Source organism: Hyperoodon ampullatus (genome assembly GCF_949752795.1).
Source record: "Hyperoodon ampullatus genome assembly, chromosome: 19".
In the NCBI taxonomy this organism is placed as follows: Eukaryota; Metazoa; Chordata; class Mammalia; order Artiodactyla; family Ziphiidae; genus Hyperoodon; species Hyperoodon ampullatus.
This window is the reverse complement of record NC_136932.1, coordinates 9,546,585-9,569,652: the sequence shown is the minus strand read 5'-3', so window position 1 is coordinate 9,569,652 and position 23,068 is coordinate 9,546,585. Positions and strand designations below refer to the sequence as shown.

The 23,068-nt window shown below is 37.4% G+C and overlaps 1 protein-coding gene across 1 annotated transcript in view; it reads left to right on the top strand.

The window, feature by feature from the left end:
- The window catches only part of NSF (N-ethylmaleimide sensitive factor, vesicle fusing ATPase), a gene marked incomplete at both ends in the record, with an annotated part of 138,281 nt that overhangs the window by 29,970 nt on the left and 85,243 nt on the right, over positions 1 to 23,068 (top strand). Inside the window, one exon of the mRNA XM_079726222.1 lies at positions 1,720 to 1,875. Coding sequence (XP_079582348.1) covers positions 1,720 to 1,875 — 156 coding nt within the window. The remainder of the gene's footprint in view (positions 1 to 1,719; positions 1,876 to 23,068) is intronic.

The window sequence follows — 23,068 nt, the reverse complement described above, 5'->3', positions numbered from 1 at the left end:
TCTGACAGCTCCTCAGACTTCCATTGTCTTTCACGACCTTGAGAGCCGGTCACTTATTTTGTAGGATGTCCCTCAGCTGGTTGTGTGTTAAATGGGATACTAGCATCACATCCATTACTGATTGAGTTAAATGATGAATGTGCAGGTAAAGAGTGCCTTTCCAGCAGGTTCATAGTTCAGTCCTACTCTTGTACGTTAGCCCGACGTTTATTATACTAAACTAATGCAGATTGATCTCTAAAAACAGTAACTCACCAGAATAATGATGCTGTTAATTGTATAGTAATTCTTAGTTTTGGTTGACTTCACTATGTTACGTCTAACCCAGTACAAGGTAGATGATTTTCGATGATCGCACACCATGATATCCAAAGTCATTTAACTTCGAATATGTGGCCTTTCTCTTGATCCATAAATTACCATTCCTCCCTTATTGTTTTTTCTTAATTATAAAATAAAATATTTAGCTCATGAAATGTGGATACTCAAAAATAACACACTCGAAAATTTTTAAATTTGATTATATTTTCATACTGTTTTATAATTTGTTCTTTTTTGCTTAACATATTTCAAGCATCTTAATAAATACCCTTCTACAATATAATTTTTAGTGACTATACATATTGTTTCATGGATGTGGGATATATCATAATCTCCTATTATTGGTCCAATACATTTCTGGAGTGATTTCTTTGTATATCATATTCTGTACACATTTTGTTAAGGTATATTATCCCAAGAGAGTCGCATGACTTTCGTACAATGTGGATATTTCTAAGTAATTCATGCAGAGGTGTGATTGATAGTTTTTTTCCCATTGGAAAGTAAAATTGTGTAGTGATTTAACATGCAGTAAATTTGACCACAAGAGGGCAGTAGAGTGTAAGAAAAATATTTTTGATAGCTTCATAAAGGAAATGTTTGAGTCCACAAAACTCTAACCATACAAATAGCATCTAGGGTAAACTTTTTCTAATGTGACCTTTTATCCCTAATTAAAAAAAAACTATAATATTACTTTCTTATTTTTGTTTATAGTGGAATGTACTAAGGCACTTTTATTCTTTGTGTTTGAGATAGTTAATGTGGTTCTCTTGAGTTACTTTAGGGGGCACTATGACATTTAAGTTAGATAATTTTCATTTGCGAAAGAATTTGAAAACACGAATTTTGAAATCATGAAAGACTTTAGGATGATTTTAGAGTTTTGTGTGCAAATGAAGAAAAAGCAAAACTAAGGCATCAAACTTAGTGCATCTTTTCGGACTGAGGGGTTATATTCCCAATTATATACTTAGTCTAGATAAATATATGTATTTTAAAATCTTGCTCTAGGAGCCTTGAGGGACTGCTAGATTTCAGTTGCATTTCTGGCAACTAGTGTTTTCTTCATCAGACATGCACATGGTGTTTCTTCTAATCAACCAAGTTAGTTAACTTGGTTAGGATTAGAGGTTAATAAGACCAGACTCCAGGGATTGACTACAGCATGAGTTTAGCTAGTCATTTTGAAAGTGTTTTATTGACCCTAAATGGGGACCAGACAAAGTAGTGAACATAGCAAAACTCATCCTTCTTAGAAGTCATCTAAGAGCATGTTGTTCATCTTTGTATAAGGGTAGCTTTTCTTTATTCGCTGAGGATACCCAGGGAGTTCTATCTTTTTACATTTAGTGATGAAGTTCTTGTCTCACATTTGATTATCTTTGTTTGACATAGGCAAAGCTAAAACCAAGGAAAATCGCCAGTCTATTATCAATCCTGACTGGAACTTTGAAAAAATGGGAATAGGAGGTCTGGACAAGGAATTCTCAGATATTTTTCGACGAGCGTTTGCTTCCCGGGTATTTCCTCCAGAGATTGTGGAGCAGATGGGTGAGTTTAAAAAGGAAAATTTGATTAAATCTTGTATTATTTTTTTTAAAAATGGATGTGATAAAGTCTCTTTTCAGTAATGTTTTGAAATTATTTTTCAGACCTGACAAAGTATTTTTAACTTAAAAAAAAAAGTTAAAAAAAAATCTTTGAATTAGGATTTTTAAAATTGCATTTTAATTTTATGGGGAAATCATAGAAATATTTGTGGTTGCTTGATTTTATGTATTCAAGTATGTTTTTCTATAGGACATATTTAGAAATTTCATTTTATTTATATATTTATGAATTTTTTAATAGGTCATATTTAGAGATTTCATCTGACTCTAAAGATTCACTAGAGGTCAGATTTACCCTGCCGAATAGTCATTACCGATTAGACTATGGGCATTGTTCTAATATTAGCTGTTGTTTCTTTTTATTGTACTGTTGTATTACCCAGTTGGTGCATCTTCATACCTAGTAAATGGATACTTGACATGTTTTAAATTTGTGCAAAAGGACAGATGCAGGATAGACATTGGAATTTCCATGCATTTCCAAAGAAATGCACTAGTCATTTATCACTTTTTTCTTGAAGGTTTATTTAATTTATCTGTGTGTGTGAAATGGCTTTATTTGCCCTGGTGGAAATGCTGTCATGACTGTTTTCATATCCATATCATAGGTTGGATTGGAATGTGAGCAACAGAATATCTGAGAAAGGAATTTGTAACATAACAGCTTCTGGAAGACTATTAGTATTAAAAACAGTATCCAAAAAAACTGAAGGAATACAAATATATTACTCCCTTCACCTCCATCATTCTTTATCTTTAAATTGCTGCTGGGAGATAAAAGTATATTCATCATGGTGGGGATAAGAACTGCTTTCCAGGCACTAAGTGCTTGGTTCTATCAACCTCCTATTGTTGGTAGCTTTTCTGCCTGGTCGCTCACTCTGATAAATTACAGGCACAGCACACACCTGTTCACTGGCTAAAGGTCGAGTTTGGATTTGGATTAAGAGAAAATGACAGAGACCCTCATCACCTGAGTTTTATACACCTTGAAATGGCAATAGCATACTTTTTTATCTGAAAGATACAAAGGCCAAGTCCATAAAAAACAGAATTTTAATTTGGAAAATAGTTAAAAATATGGTAGTTCACTATCTTGGTAATGTGTATTTTGAGGCACAATAAATCCATAAAACTTTTAAATAAAGACATGGAAATATTGTTTAAGTATACTTGGGGTATAAGCAGAGATTAAAGGGTGATTCCAAATGCTCTAAGTTATTCTTGTGGAATATTTTTACTAGTTTACAAGCCTGAGCCCCATATAGAAATAGTCTAATGATTGTTTCTTTGAGCATGTGTACTCTTCAGCCAACAAGTAGAAAAATTACTGCTTCTATAAGTTATATCTTTTAATTATAGTTTAAGTATTTTCTCACAGTTTAGAAACTTTTGAGGATTCAGTTATTCAGATACTAGTTTCCTGTTTGTGCATTATCCAAACCCTGCTCATTAGGGCCTCTGTCTGAGGTTGAGGAGATAACAGGTAAAGGAGTAAACTCATTTCAGTCAATTTGTGACTCTGCCAGCTGTTGAAGAGTTTGAAATTAAAACAGATTTGGAATTTCTGAGTGACTTTAATCTGTTTTTGCAATCCATATTGAAATTAGTTGAATTATATAGTATGCTTTTTGTTGTTGTTAATGTGCTTTTTGACTAAGGACCTTGAATTTCAGTTTTGTTGGTGAGTACTACTACCCAGAACCTTTTTTTTTTTGTAATAAATCTTTTATTTAACTGCAACATTAACCATTAACTTGTTGTAGGCAAACAAAGAATTACTATATTTTATTTATTTATTTATTTATTTATTTATTTATTTATTTATAGCTGCATTGGGTCTTCGTTGCTGTGCTTGGGCTTTCTCTAGTTGCAGTGCATGGGCTTCTTATTGCATTGACTTCTCTTATTGTGGAGCACAGGCTCCAGGTGCACGGGCTTCAGTAGTTGTGGCACGTGGGCTCCGTAGTTGTGGCTCGCGGGCTCTAGAGCGCAGGCCCAGTAGTTGTGGCGCATGGGCTCAGCTGCTCTGCGGCATGTGGGATCTTCCCGGGCCAGGGCTTGAACCCGTGTCCCCTGCACTGGCAAGCAGACTCCCAACCACTGCACCACCAGGGAAATCCCCAGAACCTTTTTTTATGGATTTACTTTTCTAATACTTTTATACTGACTTAGTTAGGCATAAATGAATTCTTTTTTTCTTTTTTAATGTAGTAAATTTTTTTCACTTTATGGCTTTTTGCTATCCAGAAGCTTGTGTTATCAATTTGATTTAAAAGACATTAAGTCTAAAGGAACCTTGGCTTTTGAGCTGAACTGAAAGACATTTTTTTTCTTTATTCTGAATGAAGATTCTCAGTGTCCTTATGCTACTTTTTTAATGGTAAAATGGCTGAAAAATAATTCTCTTGCTGTGCATGTGTCATTCCTTATTTTCCAATAGAGGCTTCTTTTTTTGTTTGAATTTTGGGGGAATTACATAATAGACTATTTCATTGCCTTCTAAGTGCAGTGTGATTTTAAAGTTCTCATTGGGCTTTGATAAAGGTATATAAAAGTACAGATTGCTACATTTAATTTAAAATGACATTACAGGGACTTCCCTGGTGGCGCAGTGGTTAAGAATCTGCCTGCCAATGCAGGGGACACGGGTTCAATCCCTGGTCCGGGAAGATCCCACATGCCACGGAGCAACTAAGCCCGTGTGCCACAACTACTGAAGCCTGTACACCTAGAGCCCGTGCTCCACAGCAAGAGAAGCCACTGCAGTGAGAAGCCCGCGCACCACAACGAAGGGTAGCCCCCACTCGCCACAAATAGAGAAAGCCCGTGTGCAGCAACAAAGACCCAACACAGCCAAAAATAAATAAATAAATTTAAAATAAATAAATAAATAAAATGACATTATATGTGTCCTTTTTTATATATATCCTGTGTTCTTTTACCCTGCTGGGTAGAAACAAAATTGGCTAATTTTTTCCTCATTCTCTGTTAACTAAATCATCAACCTATATGGTTGTGAGATCTCACTGGACACTGGATATGATTGGTTAAATCAATTAAAATGGAAAAAAATAGTGATTAGAAAAGAATAATTAACGTAGGTTATGGGACTATTTTATTTTGTTTAAGCAGAGAACATTTTTACTTTTGGCTTGAGACCAAATCATTGTTTCTACCATAGTTTAGAGTTATGTCTACTTTGTAAACAGGAATCTTAACTAAATGAATCTTTTTGCCTATATATCAAAGTTTCAAGTTCACAAAGTGATAAATTTAGAATTATCTTCTGTCATTGTGTTTATGAGACTGATAATTATAAGTAATATAGTTCTTTCCTTTTGCTTGAAAAACTTCATGTTGCTTTTGAAAACTGCAAATATACCTTAGGTAATACAGAATTTTGCCAGTGAGATACAGAGATACTAAAGGACTAACCAGAGGCACACATTTATGCAGAAAAAATAGGGATCAGATGAGGTAATACACGTGAAATAAGTGTCCTAGAGTTTCCAAAATGTTAGTTTCTCTCTTGAAATGCATTCAAGTACTTCCTGTTTTTGTTGTAACATTTTTATAGAATTAAAGTCAAGGAAGGCCTTAAAAGGGAAAAGAAGAAGTCACATACAGCCAGCCCTATAGAGAATGGAAGAAAGGTCATATGTAGAAGTATGAAAAAGGATATCAGTTAGACTGATATCAGTTAGGATATCAGTTTAGACTTTTGTTGTTCTTGTTTTAATCAGTGTAACTATTTAATCAGTGTAACTAACTTTTTCTTTGTCTGGAGCAGTTGGACTCACCCAAACCCACATGGGGCAGCTCTTCCTTGAAAGCACATGAAAGCATTAGCAAGGAAAACTAGACCTAAACCTTGCACTTAGCAGATACCCTCACCAATTTAGTTAGAATATCCTCTAACGCCTACAATCATAGCCGTTAAGTTAGGAAAGACCTTAAATCCTTTGTGGGATAATATAGAAGTACCTTTTGGGTCCCAGGATAGAAATGTGGGCATCAAAAACCAGCATCTGGAAGTATGGGTGAATAAACTCAACAGTCCTTGGGTGCACCCAGGTGTCGATGGCATATGCATGTACTCCTGTTCAGACATTCACCACGCTTATTCCCTTGTGTGCAGTTTTGTGCAGAGTGCTCTGGATAAATAATTGATTACCTCAGTTCTCATTGTAGCTCTTTTGTTGGAAAAGATAGTTTCCACAAAGAAACTTCATTTTTTGGCATCCCTGGCAGTTACCTGTAAACTGTAAATGTCAGAGCGAAAACAACAACAACAATTTTTTTTCAAAGAACAGTGAAATAATTGTTAAAGAATGAAAGAATTGTAATATAATTTTAGGACTAGGTTCACATGTATCCAAGGAAAGGGGCCTTGGCAGAAGTTATCTGTATTAGAGCTGAAAGGAAAAGAGTATAGAGACTTAAAGGCCTCAAGCCTTGTCCTGTCTTTGGGTGGACCTGTACCTTGTAGATATTGCAGGCTGCCCAGTGGGGAGGAAAGCCACTGGTTAGAGTTTTGTATGCCCTTTCTTTGAAACTGGACACTGTTCTTTTTGGTCCCCCTTTTTGTGCCTCCCTCTCTAAGCCCATTTTCAATCTGTATTTTTAAGGTTTCTTTTGAAATTCTAGAGGAAAGCAACTCATTTCTGATATCACAAGTGAAACTGCAGTTACTCTGCGAGTAGAGCTACGGAGAAGATACGGAGCCTTTCAGTCACATGCGGACATCTTTCACATGCTAAGAACAGTGCAAATAAAACAGTGGAAGAAAGGGCACTAAGGTTTTGTACATGCCATATTTGGGAGAGAGGGAGTTCTTGCTAAGATTAACATAAACACTGACACTCTTAAAATGCATTTTCACACCCCCAACTCATGAGGAGAGATTGCAATTTACATGGTGGTTAAGACATCTTACTGAACTCCAGGGCTCTGTAAAAGGAACCCTAAGGCTAAAGAGCTTATCTGAAATTTGAAAAAAAAAAAAAAAAAAAATGAAGCTTTCTGACATTCATCTTTTTTCCTTGTATTAGTCATAACTTGCTTTTCAGCTATATTTTAGGTTTTGAATGCCAACCTGACATCTGTTCAAGTCTGCCTGTAATTTATTAAGAAAGGAAAAGAAGGCAATTGCTCACTAGTTAGAGATGCAAAACTTACCCTTTCTGCTTTTCCACAGAGTACTTATAGATGATACTTGAATATGAAGAATGTTATAATTTAATAATTTACTAATTCTAACTCAGGTTGGGGAATTTATCTTTTTTTTTTTTTTAATTAGAAGAAGAAAATGGCCTTATGATCATGTGATTTCCAGAAACTCTAGAGCAGGATATAGAGATAAAGCAGACACCCTAAAAATACTATGGGTGCCTTTTAATAAAATGAAAAATTTAACCTTGAATTAATTTTTCCATTGGTTTTAATTTTTCAGGTTAAATTTACTTACATTTGAATAGAAATAATGTAGTTGTGGTTATATCTCAGAGTCAAATTATATGTAAATTCAGTTGGCATTTTTAATTCATAAACAGACTTTTAGAGTGATTTCTTTCTTTTGGGGAGGCAGAGCTGTCTATAGAATCACCAGTGGGTTAGATTTGCTGCAACTACAGTTGAGTTACTTATAAATCAATAATCGGGTCACTATGAAGTTGAAGTCTAAGTTTTTACCTAAATGTCCACCAGTAAGGAAATGATTAAATAAACTATGCTGCATCCTCCCATCCTCATTATGGAATAGAGTGAAGCGAATCTTCAAATGGTATAGCTCTAAATGTACAGATATGTTTTAGTAATTAAAAAAACCTGAAGTAAATGCATTACAGAAGTCCATATGGACTCACATTAAATTGAAAAAAAATTGTTTACTTCTGTGAAAGGGAATTTAGGATGGAAATAGAGGGACATTTTTGGTCTTCCACTCTGTGTACCTCTTCTCTGAATGTTTAACTGGGATATTTTATTTCTACTTGTGTAATTAAAAAACAAACAAAAAGGTACTATCACAGACTGTTTCTGTCTTGTGGCGGCTCCCCTGACAGCACAGCAAAGGAGCAGGGGGACAGATATGACCCACTCCTTTCATGAGGTTTCGGTGGAGGAGAAGAGGGTGAGGCCTGGATCCCGAGGGCTTTAATTGCAGCTCCTTACCGAGCATAGGCAGACGTGCCTGTCCTTTTCTATAAAAGATAAAAACAATTTCTTGATGTGTAACAAACTACCTCCTCCAGTTACTTTTTGCATTATAGAATGGGTATAGGTAGTTTGTATTCCCTCCAAACCGTGAGAACATTTGCATCTGAGGGCTTAAGCAGCTGCTTAAGCATTAGAGAGGAAAGAGTGGGAGAAGGGAAGGAGGGAGAGCAGAGTTTCTGACGTGTGAGGAACTGTGCTTGAATTTGTTCAGTCTTCAAAACCCTTCCACTGAGGAACCTAACTCATGTGACTCCTAAAGTGAAATGGTTGGTGTTTTTTTCCATTTTATTCCCATATTTAGGTGGTGATGATGATGTTAGCTAATACCTATATAGGGCCAGCACCCTTCTAAATGCTTTACATATATTAACTTATTTAATCCTCACAACGACCTTATGAGGTAGATACTATATTGTCCCCATTTTATGGAGAAGGAAACTGAGTGTCAGAAAGGTTGAGTAATTGGTCCAAGACATATAGCTAGTGAGTGGTGGAGTCACATTTGAACTCAGGCAGTCTGGCTTCAGAGTCCATGCCGTTAACTCTTTTTTTTTTCCTATTTATTTTTTTGGGTGCGCCGGGTCTTAGTTGCGGCATGTGGGATCTTCATTTCGGCATGAGGGATCTTTAGATGCGGCATGTGGGATCTAGTTCCCTGACCAGGGATCAAACCTGGGCCCCCTACATTGGGAGCCCAGAGTCTTAGCCACTGGACCGCCAGGGAAGTCCCATGCTGTTAACTCTTATATTGTTCTTTTCTCATGAAAGCCCATAACATAAAACCGTTAAAATGGGCTTTCTCAGCCCCACTTCTTGGGCACCTCTGAGGTGGTCTTTGAGGGAGCTGGAGCCAAGGGTTTTGCAACTGTGACACCACTGACATCTTGAGCCGGATAATTGTCATGGGGTGCTGGCTGTCCTTTGCATTGTAGGATGTTTAGCAGCATCACTGGCCTCTACCCACTATATGCCAAGTAACACTCCCCATCTCACCCCTAGTGGTGACAACCAGAAGTATCTCCAGACATTGTCAAACATCCCCTGGGGGCAAAATCACCCTTGGTTGAGAACCACTGATCTAGTACAGTCCCCTGACTCCTTCTCTTTACAGATGCAGAAACTGTGGCCCAAGGTCACTAAGCAAGTCACAGGCAGAACTAGGACTAGAACTTGGTTCTCCTGGTTCAGGAACCAGGAGAAAAAGAGGAAAAGGAAATGACTCACTAAGTTTGTACAACTAGTAATTGGCAGAACTGGGTTTGGAAATCAGGATGTCTGGTTCCAGGGTCTGCATTCTGAACTGCCTCTCCGGTTATTGAAGAGATGTAAGAATCAAGTAGTCAATAAAGCCTTGAATTTTATGTCAGAGAATATCCTATGATGAGTACATATGTTCCACGTTTGCCTTTCTTCCTGAATTAATTCTCAAGGAAAGTTACAAAGCTTTCCATGTATGTAAAGGTTGTGAGAACTTAGACAAAATAGGTTTGGGGGTGAAAAGGAAGGGAGGAATTATTAAAACACTGAAGATCTATAGGTCTGGCCTCACCCCCTACCATTTCCTATATGCACTTATAAATGACAGCCTTCAAATTCAGAAATTATCCAGTACTTTAGTGATTTGGTAGAATTCTACATATTAAGTATATAGAGAGATAGTTAATAACGACAGAAATCTGACCTTTGCATTTAGATACCAGACAACTGTTTAAACTTCTCTGGCCTCGCCTCCTCTGCTAAAGAGTTAAACTGCCTCCTCCTCCTTCCTCTTTGTCATCCTCCCTTTCATCTCCTTCTCCTGCTCTTCTTTTTCCCCCTCCTGCTTCTCCCCTTTCCCCCCCAACCCCTCCTTCTTCCCTTTTTTCTTTTTAAGAGTAGAGGTATTTTATAAAATCTCAGATTTCTGTCAAGGCAGTGAGGGTCTTGACATAAAGATCTCTTTATCTGTTTGGGTTTTAAAATTTGAGTGGACAAACTGTCTCAATGGGGATTCCTTTTTATTTTTTTTAATTTTATTTATTTTTTATATAGCAGGTTCTTATTAGTTATCTATTTTATACACATCCCTGTATACATGTCAATCCCAGTCTCCGAATTCATCCCACCACCACCACCCCACCCCCCGCTTTCCCCCTTGGTGTCCATATGTTTCTTCTCAACATCTGTGTCTCTATTTCTGCCCTGCAAACCAGTTCATCTGGACCATTTTTCTAGGTTCCAGATATATGCATTAATATACAATATTTGTTTTTCGTTTTCTGACTTACTTTACTCTGTATGACAGTCTCTAGATCCATCCACGTCTCTACACATGACCCAATTTCGTTCCTTTTTATGGCTGACTAATATTCCATTGTATATATATACCACATAAATGTACCACATTTTCTTTATCCATTCGTCTGTCAGTGGGCATTTAGGTTGCTTCCATGACCTGGCTGTTGTAAATAGTGCTGTAATGACCATTGGGGTGCATGTCTCTTTTTGAATTATGGTTTTCTCTGGGTATATGCCCAGTAGTGGGATTGCTGGGTCATATGGTAATTCTATTTTTAGTTTTTTAAGGAACCTCCATACTACTCTCCACAGTGGCTATATCAATTTACATTCCCACCAACAGTGAAAGAGTGTTCCCTTTTCTCCACACCCTCTCCAGCATTTGTTTGTAGATTTTCTGATGATGCCCATTCTAACTGGTGTGAGGTGATACCTCATTGTAGTTTTGATTTGCATTTCTCTAATAATTAGTGATGTTCAGCAACTTTTCATGTGCTTCTTGGCCATCTGTATGTCTTCTTTGGAGAAATGTCTATTTAGGTCTTTGCCCATTTTTGGATTGGGTTGTTTTTTTTTTTTAATGTTGAGCTGCATGAGCTGTTTATATATTTTGGAGATTACTCCTTTGTCCGTTGATTCATTTGCAAATATTTTCTCCCATTCTGAGCGTTGTCTTTTCGTCTTGTTTGTAGTTTCCTTTGCTGTGCAAAAGCTTTTAAGTTTCATTAGGTCCCATTTGTTTATTTTTGTTTTTATTTCCATTACTCTAGGAGGTGGATCAAAAAAGATCTTGCTGTGATTTATGTCAAAGTGTGTTCTTCCTATGTTTTCCTCTAAGAGTTTTTTAGTGTCCGGTCTTACATTTAGGTGTCTAATCCATTTTGAGTTTATTTTTGTGTATGGTGTTAGGGAGTGTTCTAATTTCATTCTTTTACATGTAGCTGTCCAGTTTTCCCAGCACCACTTATTGAAGAGACTGTCTTTTCTCCATTGTATATCCTTGCCTCCTTTGTCATAGATTAGTTGACCATAGGTGCGTGGGTTTATCTCTGGGCTTTCTGTCCTGTTCCATTGATCTATGTATCTGTTTTTGTGCCAGTACCATATTGTCTTGATTACTGTAGCTTTGTACTGTAGTCTGAAGTCAGGGAGTCTGATTCCTCCAGCTCTGTTTTTTTCCCTTAAGACTGCTTTGGCTGTTCGGAGTCTTTTGTGTCTCCATACAAATTTTAAGATTTTCTGTTTTAGTTCTGTAAAAGATGCCACTGGTAATTTGATAGGGATTGCACTGAATCTGTAGATTGCTTTGGGTAGTATAGTCATTTTCACAATATTGATTCTTCCAGTCCAAGACCATGGTATATCTCTCCATCTGTTTGTGTCATCTTTGATTTCTTTCATCAGTGTCTTGTAGTTTTCTGAGTACAGGTCTTACCTCCTTAGGTAGGTTTATTCCTAGGTAGTTTACTCTTTTTGTTGCGATGGTGACTGGGATTGTTTCCTTAATTTCTCTTTCTGACCTTTTGTTGTTAGTGTATAGGAATGCAAGAGATTTCTGTGCATTAATTTTGTATCCTGCAACTTTACCAAATTCATTGATTAGCTCTAGTAGTTTTCTGGTGGCATCTTTAGGATTCTCTATGTATAGTATCATGTCATCTGCACACAGTGACAGTTTTACTTCTTCTTATCAAATTTGTATTCCTTTTATTTATTTTTCTTCTCTGATTGCCATGTCTAAGACTTCCAAAACTATGTTGAATAATAGTGGTGATAGTGGACATCCTTGTCTTGTTCCTGATCTTAGAGGAAATGCCTTCAGTTTTTCACCATTGAGAATGAAGTTTGCTGTGTGTTTGTCATATATGGCCTTTATTATGTTGAGGTAGGTTCCCTCTATGCCCACTTTCTGGAGAGTTTTTATCATAAATGGGTGTTGAGTTTTGTCAAAAGCTTTTTCTGCATCTATTGAGATGATCATATGGTTTTTATCCTTGAATTTGTTAATATGGTGTATCACATTGATTGGTTTGTGTATATTGAAGATTCCTTGCATCCCTGGGATAAATCCCACTTGATCATGGTGTATGATCCTTTTAATGTGCTGTTGGATTCTGTTTGCTAGTATTTTGTTGAGGATTTTAGCATCTATATTCATCAGTGATATTGGTCTGTAATTTTCTTTTTTTGTAGTATCTTTGTCTGGTATTGGTATAAGGGTGATGGTGGTCTCATAGAATGAGTTTGGGAGTGTTCCTTCCTCTGCATTTTTTTGGAAGAGTTTGAGAAGGGTGGGTGTTAGCTCTTCTCTACATGTTTGATAGAATTCACCTGTGAAGCCATCTGGTACTGGACTTTTGTTTGTTGGAAGATTTTTAATCACGGTTTCAATTTCATTACTTGTGATTGGTCTGTTCATATTTTCTGTTTCTTCCTGGTTCAGTCTTGGAAGGTTATACCTTTCTAAGAATTTGTCCATTCTTCCAGGTTGTCCATTTTATTGGCATAGAATTGCTTGTCGTAGTCTCTTATGATACTTTGTATTTCTGCAGTGTCCGTTGTAACTTCTCCTTTTTCATTTCTCATTTTATTGATTTGAGTCCTCTCCCTCTTTTTCTTGATGAGTCTGGCTAATAGTTTATCAATTTTGTTTATCTTCTCAAAGAACCAGCTTTTAGTTTTATTGATCTTTGCTATTGTTTTCTTTGTTTCTATTTCATTTATTTCTTCTCTGATCTTTATGATCTCTTTCCTTCTGCTAACTTTGGGTTTTGTCTTTTCTTCTTTCTCTAATTCCTTTAGGTGTCTAGTTCCTTTAGTTGTAAGGTTAGATTGTTTATTTGAGATTTTTCTTGTTTCTTGAGGTAGGCTTATATTGCTATAAACTTCCCTCTTAGCTTTTGCTGCATCCCATAGGTTTTGGATCATTGTGTTTTCATTGTAATTTGTCTCTAGGTATTTTTTGATTACCTCTTTGATTTCTTCAGTGATCTCTTGGTTATTTAGTAACGTATTGTTTAGCCTCCATGTGTTTGTGGTTTTTTTCGTTCTTTTACCCTGTAATTGATTTCTAATCTCATAGCGTTGAGATGCCTGATATGATTTCAGTTTTCTTAAATTTACCAAGGCTTGATTTGTGACCCAAGATGTGATCTGTCCTGGAGAATGTTCCATGTGCACTTGAGAACAAAGTGTATTCTGCCACTTTTGGGTGGAATGTCCTATAAATATCAATTAAATCTATCTGCTCTGTTGTGTCATTTAAAGCTTGTGTTTCCTTATTCATTTTCTGTCTGGATGATCTGTCCATTGGTATAAGTGAGATGTTAAAAGTCCCCCACTGTTATTGTGTTACTGTTGATTTCCTCTTTTGTAGCGTTAGCAGTTGCCTTATTTATTGAGGTGTTCCTATTTTGGGTGCATAAATATTTACAATTGTTATATCTTCTTCTTGGATTGATCCCTTGATCATTATTTGGTGTCCTTCCTTGTCTCTTGTAACATTCTTTATTTTAAAGTCTATTTTATCTTATATGAATATTGCTACTCCAGCTTTCTTTTGATTTCCATTTGCATGGAATATCTTTTTCCATCCCCTCACTTTCAGTCTGTGTGTGTCCCTAGGTCTGAAGTGGGTCTTTTGTAGACAGCATATATACAGGTCTTGTTTTTGTATCCATTCAGCCAGTCTCTGTCTTTTGGTTGGAGCATTTAATCCATTTACATTTAAGGTAACTATTGATATGTGTGTTCCTATTACCATTTTCTTAATTGTTTTGCATTTGTTATTGTAGGTCTTTTCCTTCTTGTGTTTCCTGTCTAGAGAAGTTCCTTTAGCATTTGTTGTAAAGCTGGTTTGGTGGTGCTGGATTCTCTTAGCTTTTGCTTGTCTGTAAAGGTTTTAGTTTCTCCATTGAATCTGAATGAGATCCTTGCTGGGTAGAGTAATCTTGGTTGTAGGTTTTTCCCTTTCATCACTTTAAATATGTCCTGCCACTCCCTTCTGGCTTGCAGAGTTTCTGCTGAAAGATTAGCTGTTAACCTTATGGGGATTCCCTTGTATGTTATTGTTGCTTTTCCCTTGCTGTTTTTAATATTTTTTCTTTGTATTTAATTTTTGATAGCTTGATTAATATGTGTCTTGACGTGTTTCTCCTTGGATTTATCCTGTATGGAACTCTCTGTGCTTCCTAGACTTGATTGACTATTTCCTTTCCCATATTAGGGAAGTTTTCAACTATAATCTCTTCAAATATTTTCTCAGTCCCTTTCTTTTTTTCTTCTGGGACCCCTATAATTCGAATGTTGGTGAGTTGAATGTTGTCCCAGAGGTCTCTGAGACTGTCCTCAATTCTTTTCATTCTTTTCTCTTTATTCTGCTCTGTGGTAGTTATTTCCACTATTTTATCTTCAGGTCACTTATCTGTTCTTCTGCCTCAGTAATTCTATTGATTCCTTCTAGAGAACTTTAAATTTCATTTATTGTGTTGTTTATCATTGTTTGTTTGCTCTTTAGTTCTTCTGGGTCCTTGTTAAACGTTTCTTGTATTTTCTCCATTCTATTTCCAGGATTTTGGATCATCTTTACTATCATTACTCTGAATTCTTTTTCAGGTAGACTGCCTGTTTCCTCTTCATTTGTTTGGTCTGGTGGGTTTTTACCTTGCTCCTTCACCTGCTGCGTATTTCTCTGTCTTCTCATTTTGCTTAACTTACTGTGTTTGGGGTCTCCTTTTCTCAGGCTGCAGGTTTGTAGTTCCCATTGTTTTTGGTGTCTGCCCGCAGTGGGTAAAGTTGGTTCAGTGGGTTGTGTAGGCTTCCTGGTGGAGGGGACTGATGCCTGCGTTCTGGTGGATGAGGCTGGATCTTGTCTTTCTGGTGGGCAGGACCACGTCCAGTGGTGTATTTTGGGGTGTCTGTGGACTTTTTATGATTTTAGGCAGCCTCTCTGCTAATGGGTGGGGTTGTGTTCCTGTCCTGCTAATGGTTTGGCATGGGGTGTCCAGCACTGGAGCTTGCTGGTCGTTGAGTGGAGCTGGGTCTTAGAGTTGAAATGGAGGTCTCTGGGAGAGCTCTCGCTGATTGATATTACGTGGGGCTGGGAGGTCTCTGGTGGTCCAGTGTCCTGAACTCGGCTCTCCCACCTCAGAGGCTCAGGCCTGACACCCAGCCGGAGCACCAAGACCCTGTCAGCCACACGATTTTCCCTCTTGGCACTGGACTCTGTGGACCATCACCCCATCCTCATCACAGAGGGATGCTTTCAAATAGGTAGATGTGGAAGGAATGTGTGACACACTGGTGGAGAGGCGGGGGGCTGGCCAGCCCGATGGGCTCCAACAATGGGTGAAACTATGCCAGTGAAACACACTGCAAGTTCTCAGGTGTATAGCTCTGTTCTTAATGTCTTCTAGTTATTCATTTGCATTACACTTGTAAAGCAGAGTTTCTCAACCTTGACATTTTTGACATTTTAGGCTGGATAATTCTTTGTTGGAGGGGGTATATCCTGTTCTTATAGGATGTTTAGCAGCATCTCTGGGCTCTATTCACTCCATGCTAGTAGTTCCCTCCTTCCTCCTATGTGACAATCAAAAATGTCTCCCCTGAATGGCAGAATTGCCCTGCATTGAGTGCATGCATTGAAGGCAGAACTGTAATGTCTTTTTATCCATGTATTATCAACCATGGGGCTGTTTGGAATAAGGTCTACAGATCACTGCTGGACCATGAACTGTTGTTACCAGTCCGCAATAAGATAAATATCAAAATTGAAAACAAGAATTTAGAAACTATTTTTTAGTAATTTAACATTACCACAACGTTTTTTTATTGCATTTTACAATATTGGTCTGCAGTGTATTGAAAACTTAAAAGAAAAAGAAAAAAAACAGGACCTTAGCATAGGTAGTTTGAGAAGTACTGCCCTACATAAATATTTGCTAAATGAATGAAATTTGTGAACAAACAATTATAATGGGAAATCATTGGGGAATTTTCAGCAGTGGAATAAAGCAATTAAAGTTAATATTTTAAATAATTAATAGGGTTATTCTATGTGAAAAGCATTGCTCTAGAGAGGAAGTGAAAGATGGAATAGTGGGAGACCAGTAGACCATAATTGTCCAGTTGTATGGTACTTAGAACCTGGATTAGGGCGGTGACAGTGGGAATGGAAAGGGAAGAAAAGATGTGAAAACAATTACAAAGATGAAATTGGCAGAGTTTGGTCATTATTTACTGTGGTGACAGAATTGGAGGTGAGACTCATGTCTCAGTGAGAAAATGTTAGAAATAAGAAAATGAGGAGGACCTCATTTGGGGGGAGTGGAGAATAATCATTGCACATATTTTCATCACCACAAAAAGAAACTGGAAGCTGAACTGAGGATAGAAGGAGGAATCGCTGATATTTACTTTTACTGAAGGAGAGCTTCAGTCAGTCTACACACATTTGAGAAACACACTGTGGATCACTCTTTCTTGAAATAAGCTCATTACTTGATTTTTCTCCCTCCAAGGATTTCTGATCTTCCTTTTACCTCTCTGGCTGTTCCTTCTCAGTCTCTTGTGTCCTTTACAGTGGAGTTCCTCAGGAGTCTGTCCTGGAGCTTCTCTTTGCCTCACTCTGTAATTGTTCTCCCCCAAACTGATCACATCCGTTTCCGCAGGTTAAATTAGTGTCTTTATGCCATTACCTCTCGAATATGCATATTCCATCACCGTCTTAACTTAGAGCTCTTAGCAGCATAACCTCTTGGCTATCTCATGATCATACAGTAAATTCACAGTCAAACTCGTTCAACTGCCCCCTCCATCCCCCCTAAACATACTTCTGTTTTCTAGCTCAGGCGATGCTCTGGCTGAGACTCTGGGCACCCTCTTTAACTCGTCTCCTTCCCTCACCTCCCATTTCCTGTCAGTGCTGCAGTCTTCTCAGAATCTCACATCTGTCCAGTTCTCTCCATCTCCCCTGCCACTGCCTTCCTTCAGGCCACCATTATCTCTTGCCTGAATTGCTCCTTAAGCCTTCAGCCTTGCCCTTCCCTAATCCATTCTCCACACTGTAACTGGAGCGATTTTTATAAAAAGGCAAGTCTGATCCTGTCACTCCACTGGTTAAAACTCTTTAGTAGCTCTCCTTAACTCCGTCCATGGCTTACAAGCCCTATGTGGTCTGCCCCCTGCCAAACTTTCCCACCCTTTCTTTCAGCCTCTGTCCCCTCTCCCATGCTCTGGGTTCCAGCCAACCTGTGCTATTTTCAGTTCGTCTAATTTGCCATGCTACTGTTTCTTACCTCTATATCCGAGGGTACTTTTTCACCATCTTTTTTATCCAACTCCTGTTTATCCTTTAGGCCTCAGCTTTGATCTCACTTTTTTCAGAATGCTTTGACTTTAGTGTCCTCCTAGGTGTTCCAGTAATTCCATGTGTTCTTTTATGCATTATTACCTTATAGCATAATTGCTTATTACATATATTCCAGCCCCCTGCATGCCCCCCCCCACAAGCATAATATAAATTCAGTAAGGAAGAGACCTTGTTTATTTGGTTACTAGTGTATGTTCTGCTCCTGTGCTGGTGCCTGGTTCATAGTATAAGTTTTCAGGAAAAGAATAAACACCGAGAACTTGGTTAATCTCAGTTGTGGAACACTTTAGTTGGTTAGACCCAAGTCCTGCCCTCAAGATGCTTACAGTGTATTTGGGACTAACACTATATTTGCACATCCCAGAGCAGTATTTTTTTTTTAAGATTTATTTGTTTATTTTTGGCTGTGGTGGGTTTTAGTTGCGGCACATGGGATCTTCATTGAGGCATACAGGATCGTTTATTGCGGCACGCGGGCTTCTCTCTAGTTGTGGCGTGTGGGTTTTCTCTCTCTAGTTGTGATGTGCAGGCTCCAGAGCGCATGGGCTCTGTAATTTGCCGCACGCAGGCTCCCTAGTTGAGGACTGCGAGCTCAGTAATTGTGTTGCGTGGGCTTAGTTGCCCTGCGGCACGTGGGATCTTAGTTACCCGACCAGGGATCAAACCACATCCCCTGCATTGTAAGGTGGATTCTTTACCACTGGACTACCAGGGAAGTGCCGCAGAGCAGTGTTGTGCAAAGTATAAGGTCCATTGTGAACCAAATTAACAAAGTAGGCAATATGAGGAAGCAGCAGATGCACTGAAGGAGTAAAGACTTGAGCCATGTCTTTAAAAAGTTACTAAATCTACATTGATCCTCTGAGATTCCTTCTTAATCTAGGAAAGACCTCTTGTATTGGCCCCAAATGGAACTAGACTACAGAAATAAGAAGGGGGAAAGTATTTTGCTTAGGCATTTATACACATATGTATTTCTGATTGTCTGTACTCATGTATAGGTTATTTTTCTGTTTAAATAGGATCATACTAGTCATTGTTCTGTGACTTTTTTCTTTACTTAATAGTGTGTCATGAGCTTTTTTCCAAGAAAGAACAGGTAGATAACTTTTTTTTTTTAAGATAAATAGTATTAGCAAAATTGTATCCAGATAAGCCCTGTACTGGTAAATTAGCATCTCTTCCTCAGCAGTAAGAAGGCTCTTGGGTATGCCAAATCAAGGCTCACTTTGAGTCTGCCATTACCACTTGTCACTTGTATGGTCCTGGGCCTCTTAATATTTAAGGGCCCTGGGCCCTAAACTCTCTGAGTCTTGGTACCCTCACCTGCAAAATTATTTACTTTGTATGTTTATTGTCAGTATAGCATTAATGTGTATAAATTTTCTAACATAGTGTTCACAGTGAGCAAGGTACTATGTAGATGGTGGTTGGTGTGATTATATTGCCAAAAAGTAATTTTATGAAAGACAAAAATACTTAATCTATTCCCTTTAATCAAATCCTTACCTTAAACTTTTGCTGCTGTTCAAAATAGTTTACGCCTTAGATTATCCTCATATGCTATTTTGTAGTTACCCATTTTGAACAGTGTTTGTTGATAAGGTAGTCAAGGGAACACCTAGAAATATGTTTTCTTTGTTTGTGAACTCATACTTTGGCTGATTTATATTTACTTTTTATCACATTCCATCAGAGGAGAGCTGATAAATGCTCTATCACTTCCTTCTATAAATCTCATCAGTTTCTTCTTATATGTGGTATACTGACTTGGAAAAACAACAGCCATCTTGATAGACACTATAGAGAATAGGATGTTGTAGGAAGGGAAGTGGAAGAAAGAATTAACAATAATGTTAGCAAAAAACTGCCCAGAACATAACTCTTCATTTAGGCAACCAACTGTAGCTGTGAAAGCTTAGAAAAAGGGAGATAGGAAGACCCACTTTACTGTGTTACAAATTCTCTGTAGTCTGATCTTTCTTTATCTGGCTACAGAAGGCTGACCATATGTCATACTAAATGGTATAGAACTCAGCCATTCAAAACTCATATTTGTCTTATATGTAGTAATGGCTCCAGGTGAGACACTGTGTGTAACATAAAGACGATAGTTTATTGCCACAGTCAAAAGATTGAATCCTTTTCTCCATTTTGCCTAAAAATGAATTTTTAAAAAATCAAATGGGTTGAACCTGTAGTTGGGTAATTCTGTTCTTAGCACCTTGTCTAAGAATTAGAAGGAAAAGATCATTTAGAAGGATAGACAAAAAGAATGAAAGACATTCTTTACATTTATTACGTTAATTATCCAGTCCTTTCTCAGTTTCTGTCCCTCTTGTTATTAGACCCTTTGCTTTCTGCTCTCAATCACCACTGTCGAGGTATGAAATTTTCTCAAAATGATTGTCACCCATTTTACATTCTTTGATACTCCTCTCTATGAGATAGTCAAAAGCAAATAGTATATCTTTATATACATTAGATTTAAATTCATTAAGGTAACTATATATTTGGATCAGAATTACACCATGTTAGAGCAGCAGACCATAGAAATTATCTAGTCTGACATTTTCAAATTTACTTAAACTTACTTAACAAACATGCGGACATAAAGATATAACTATTAATGTTTCAAGGAACACCAGTTTGAGAAAAGCTTATTTAAAAGCTTATGTCATTCTTATTTCATAGATGAGGATTTTGGGGCCCCAGGAGGGTAAACAATTTATTTAAGCTAGAGTCACAGTAGGGGCTAGGATGCAGGTTGCCTTACTCCCAGTCTGGTGCTCTTTAGGCTTCTTGATTCAGCATTTTAAATGAGTTGATTTACTATTGGGTTTCTTATTCTAGATTTCACAACTTGGATGTGAAGCCACACTACCCATTCTCTAGAATAAGCTTCACTATTTTCTGGAGGCTTATTTCCTTTTATCCAAACATTTAGTGGTGATTTTTAGATATCCTTTACTGTATGTAATGTATGACTGTATCTCCAGATGCTTTCACCATCTCCCATTAGAATTCTTAAGTGAATTCTTGAAATGTTCAAAACTTTGTTACATTTATTAAACAATTTTTTCCCCATCCCACAAATAGTCTGTCTTCCCAGTTACCTTTATTTTCTAGGTCCTTGGAGTCATGTTTTCTTCCCTTTGCTTTGCATGCTTTTTTTTTTAACTTTTTATTATTTTTATTTTTTCTACACATTTTTACTACAATTTTAAAGGTTACTTTCTGTTTACAGTTATTACAAAATATTGGCTATATTCCCCATGTCATATAATACATCCTTGAGCCTATCTTATACCCAGTAGTTGTACCTCCCACTCCTCTTCCCCTGTATTACCCCTCCCCTCCCTCTCCACTGGTAACCACTACTTTGTTCTCTATATCTGTGAGTCTGCTTCTTTTTTCTTATATTCACTAGTTGTATTTTTTAGATTCCACATATAAGTGATATCATACAGTATTTGCCTTTCTCAGTCTGACTGATTTCACTTAGCATGATGCCCTGCAAATCCATCCATGTTGCTGCAAATGGGAAAATTTCATTGTTTTTTATGGCTGAGTAGTATTCCATTGTGTATGTTTGTGTGTGCATACACACACACACACAACATCTTCTTTATCCATTCATCTGTTGATGGACACTTAGGTTGCTTCCAAATCTTGGCAGTTGTAAATAATGCTGCTAGGAATGTTGGGGTGCATTTATCTTTTCAAATTAGTGTTTTTGGTTTTTTTTTGGATATATACCCAGAAGTGGAGTTGCTGGATCATATGGTAGTTCTATTTTTAGTTTTTTGAGAAACCACCATACTGTTTTCCACAGTAGCTGCACCAATTTACATTCCCACCAACAGTGTACAAGGGTTCCCTTTTCTTCACATCCTCACCAACATGTTATTTGTGTTCTTTTTGATAATAGCCATTCTGACAGGTGTGAGGTGATATCTCTTTGTGGTTCTGATTTGCATTTCCCTGATGATTAACTACGTTGAGCATCTTTTCATGTGCCTGTTGGCCATCTGCATTTCCTCTTTGGAAAAATGTCTATTCAGTTCTTCTGCCCATTTTTCAGTCAGCTTGTCTTTTTTTTTTTTTATATTGAGTTGTATGAGCTGTTTGTTAATGTTGGATATTAATCCCTTATCAGTCATATCATTTGTGCTTTGTATGCATTTTTTAATTGACTTTTTTTTTTTTAGAGCAGTTTTAGGCTCACAGGAAAATAGAGGGGAAAGGACAGAGATTTCCTATTCCCACACATGCACAGCCTCCCCCATTATCACCATCCTCCACCAAAGTGCTACCTTTGTTACAACTGATGAACCTACTTTGACACGTCGTAATCACACAGATCCACAGTTTACCTTACAGTTTACTCTTGGTGTTGTACATTCTCTGAGTCTGAACAAATATATAATGATGTGTATCCATCATTATGGTATAATACAGAGTATTTTCACTGCCCTAAACATACTCTGTGCCACGCCCACCCATCCCTGGCAACCACTGATCTTTTTACTGTGTCCATAGTTTTGTCTTTTCCAGAATGTCATATAGTAGCCCTTTTGGATTAGTAATATGCATTTAAAGTTTCTCCATGTCTTTTTGTCTCTTGATACCTCATTTCTTTTTAGTCCTGAATAATACTCCATTGTCTGGATGTTCCACAGTTTATTTATTCGTTCACCTACTGAAGGACATTGTGGTTGCTTCCAAGTTTTGCAGTTATGAATAAAACTCCTGTAAACATCTGTGTGCAGGTTTTAGTTTAGACGTGTTTTCAACGCCTTTGGGTAAATACCAAGGAGAGCGATTGCTGGCTCAAATGGAAAGAATATGTTTAAGTTCGTAAGAAGCTGCCAAACTGTCTTCCAAAGTGCCGGTACTATTTTGCATTCCCACCAACAATGAATGAGAATCCCAGTGCTCCGTAGCCTTACCAGCATTTGGTGTTGTCAGTCTTCTGGGTTTTGGCCACTCAAATAGGTATATAGTGATATCTCACTGTTGTTTTAATTTGCATTTCTCTGATGACATATTATGTAGAGCATCTTTTCATATGCTTATTTGCCATCTGGTTATCTTATTTGGTAAAGTGTCTGTAAGGTCTTTGGCCCATTTTTTAATTGGGTTGTTTTCTTATTGTTGACTTTTAAGAGTTCTTTGTGTATTTTGGGTTCTTTTGTTTGTTTTTTTAAATTAATTAATTAATTTTATTTTTGGTTGCGTTGGGTCTTCGTTGCTGTGCATGGGC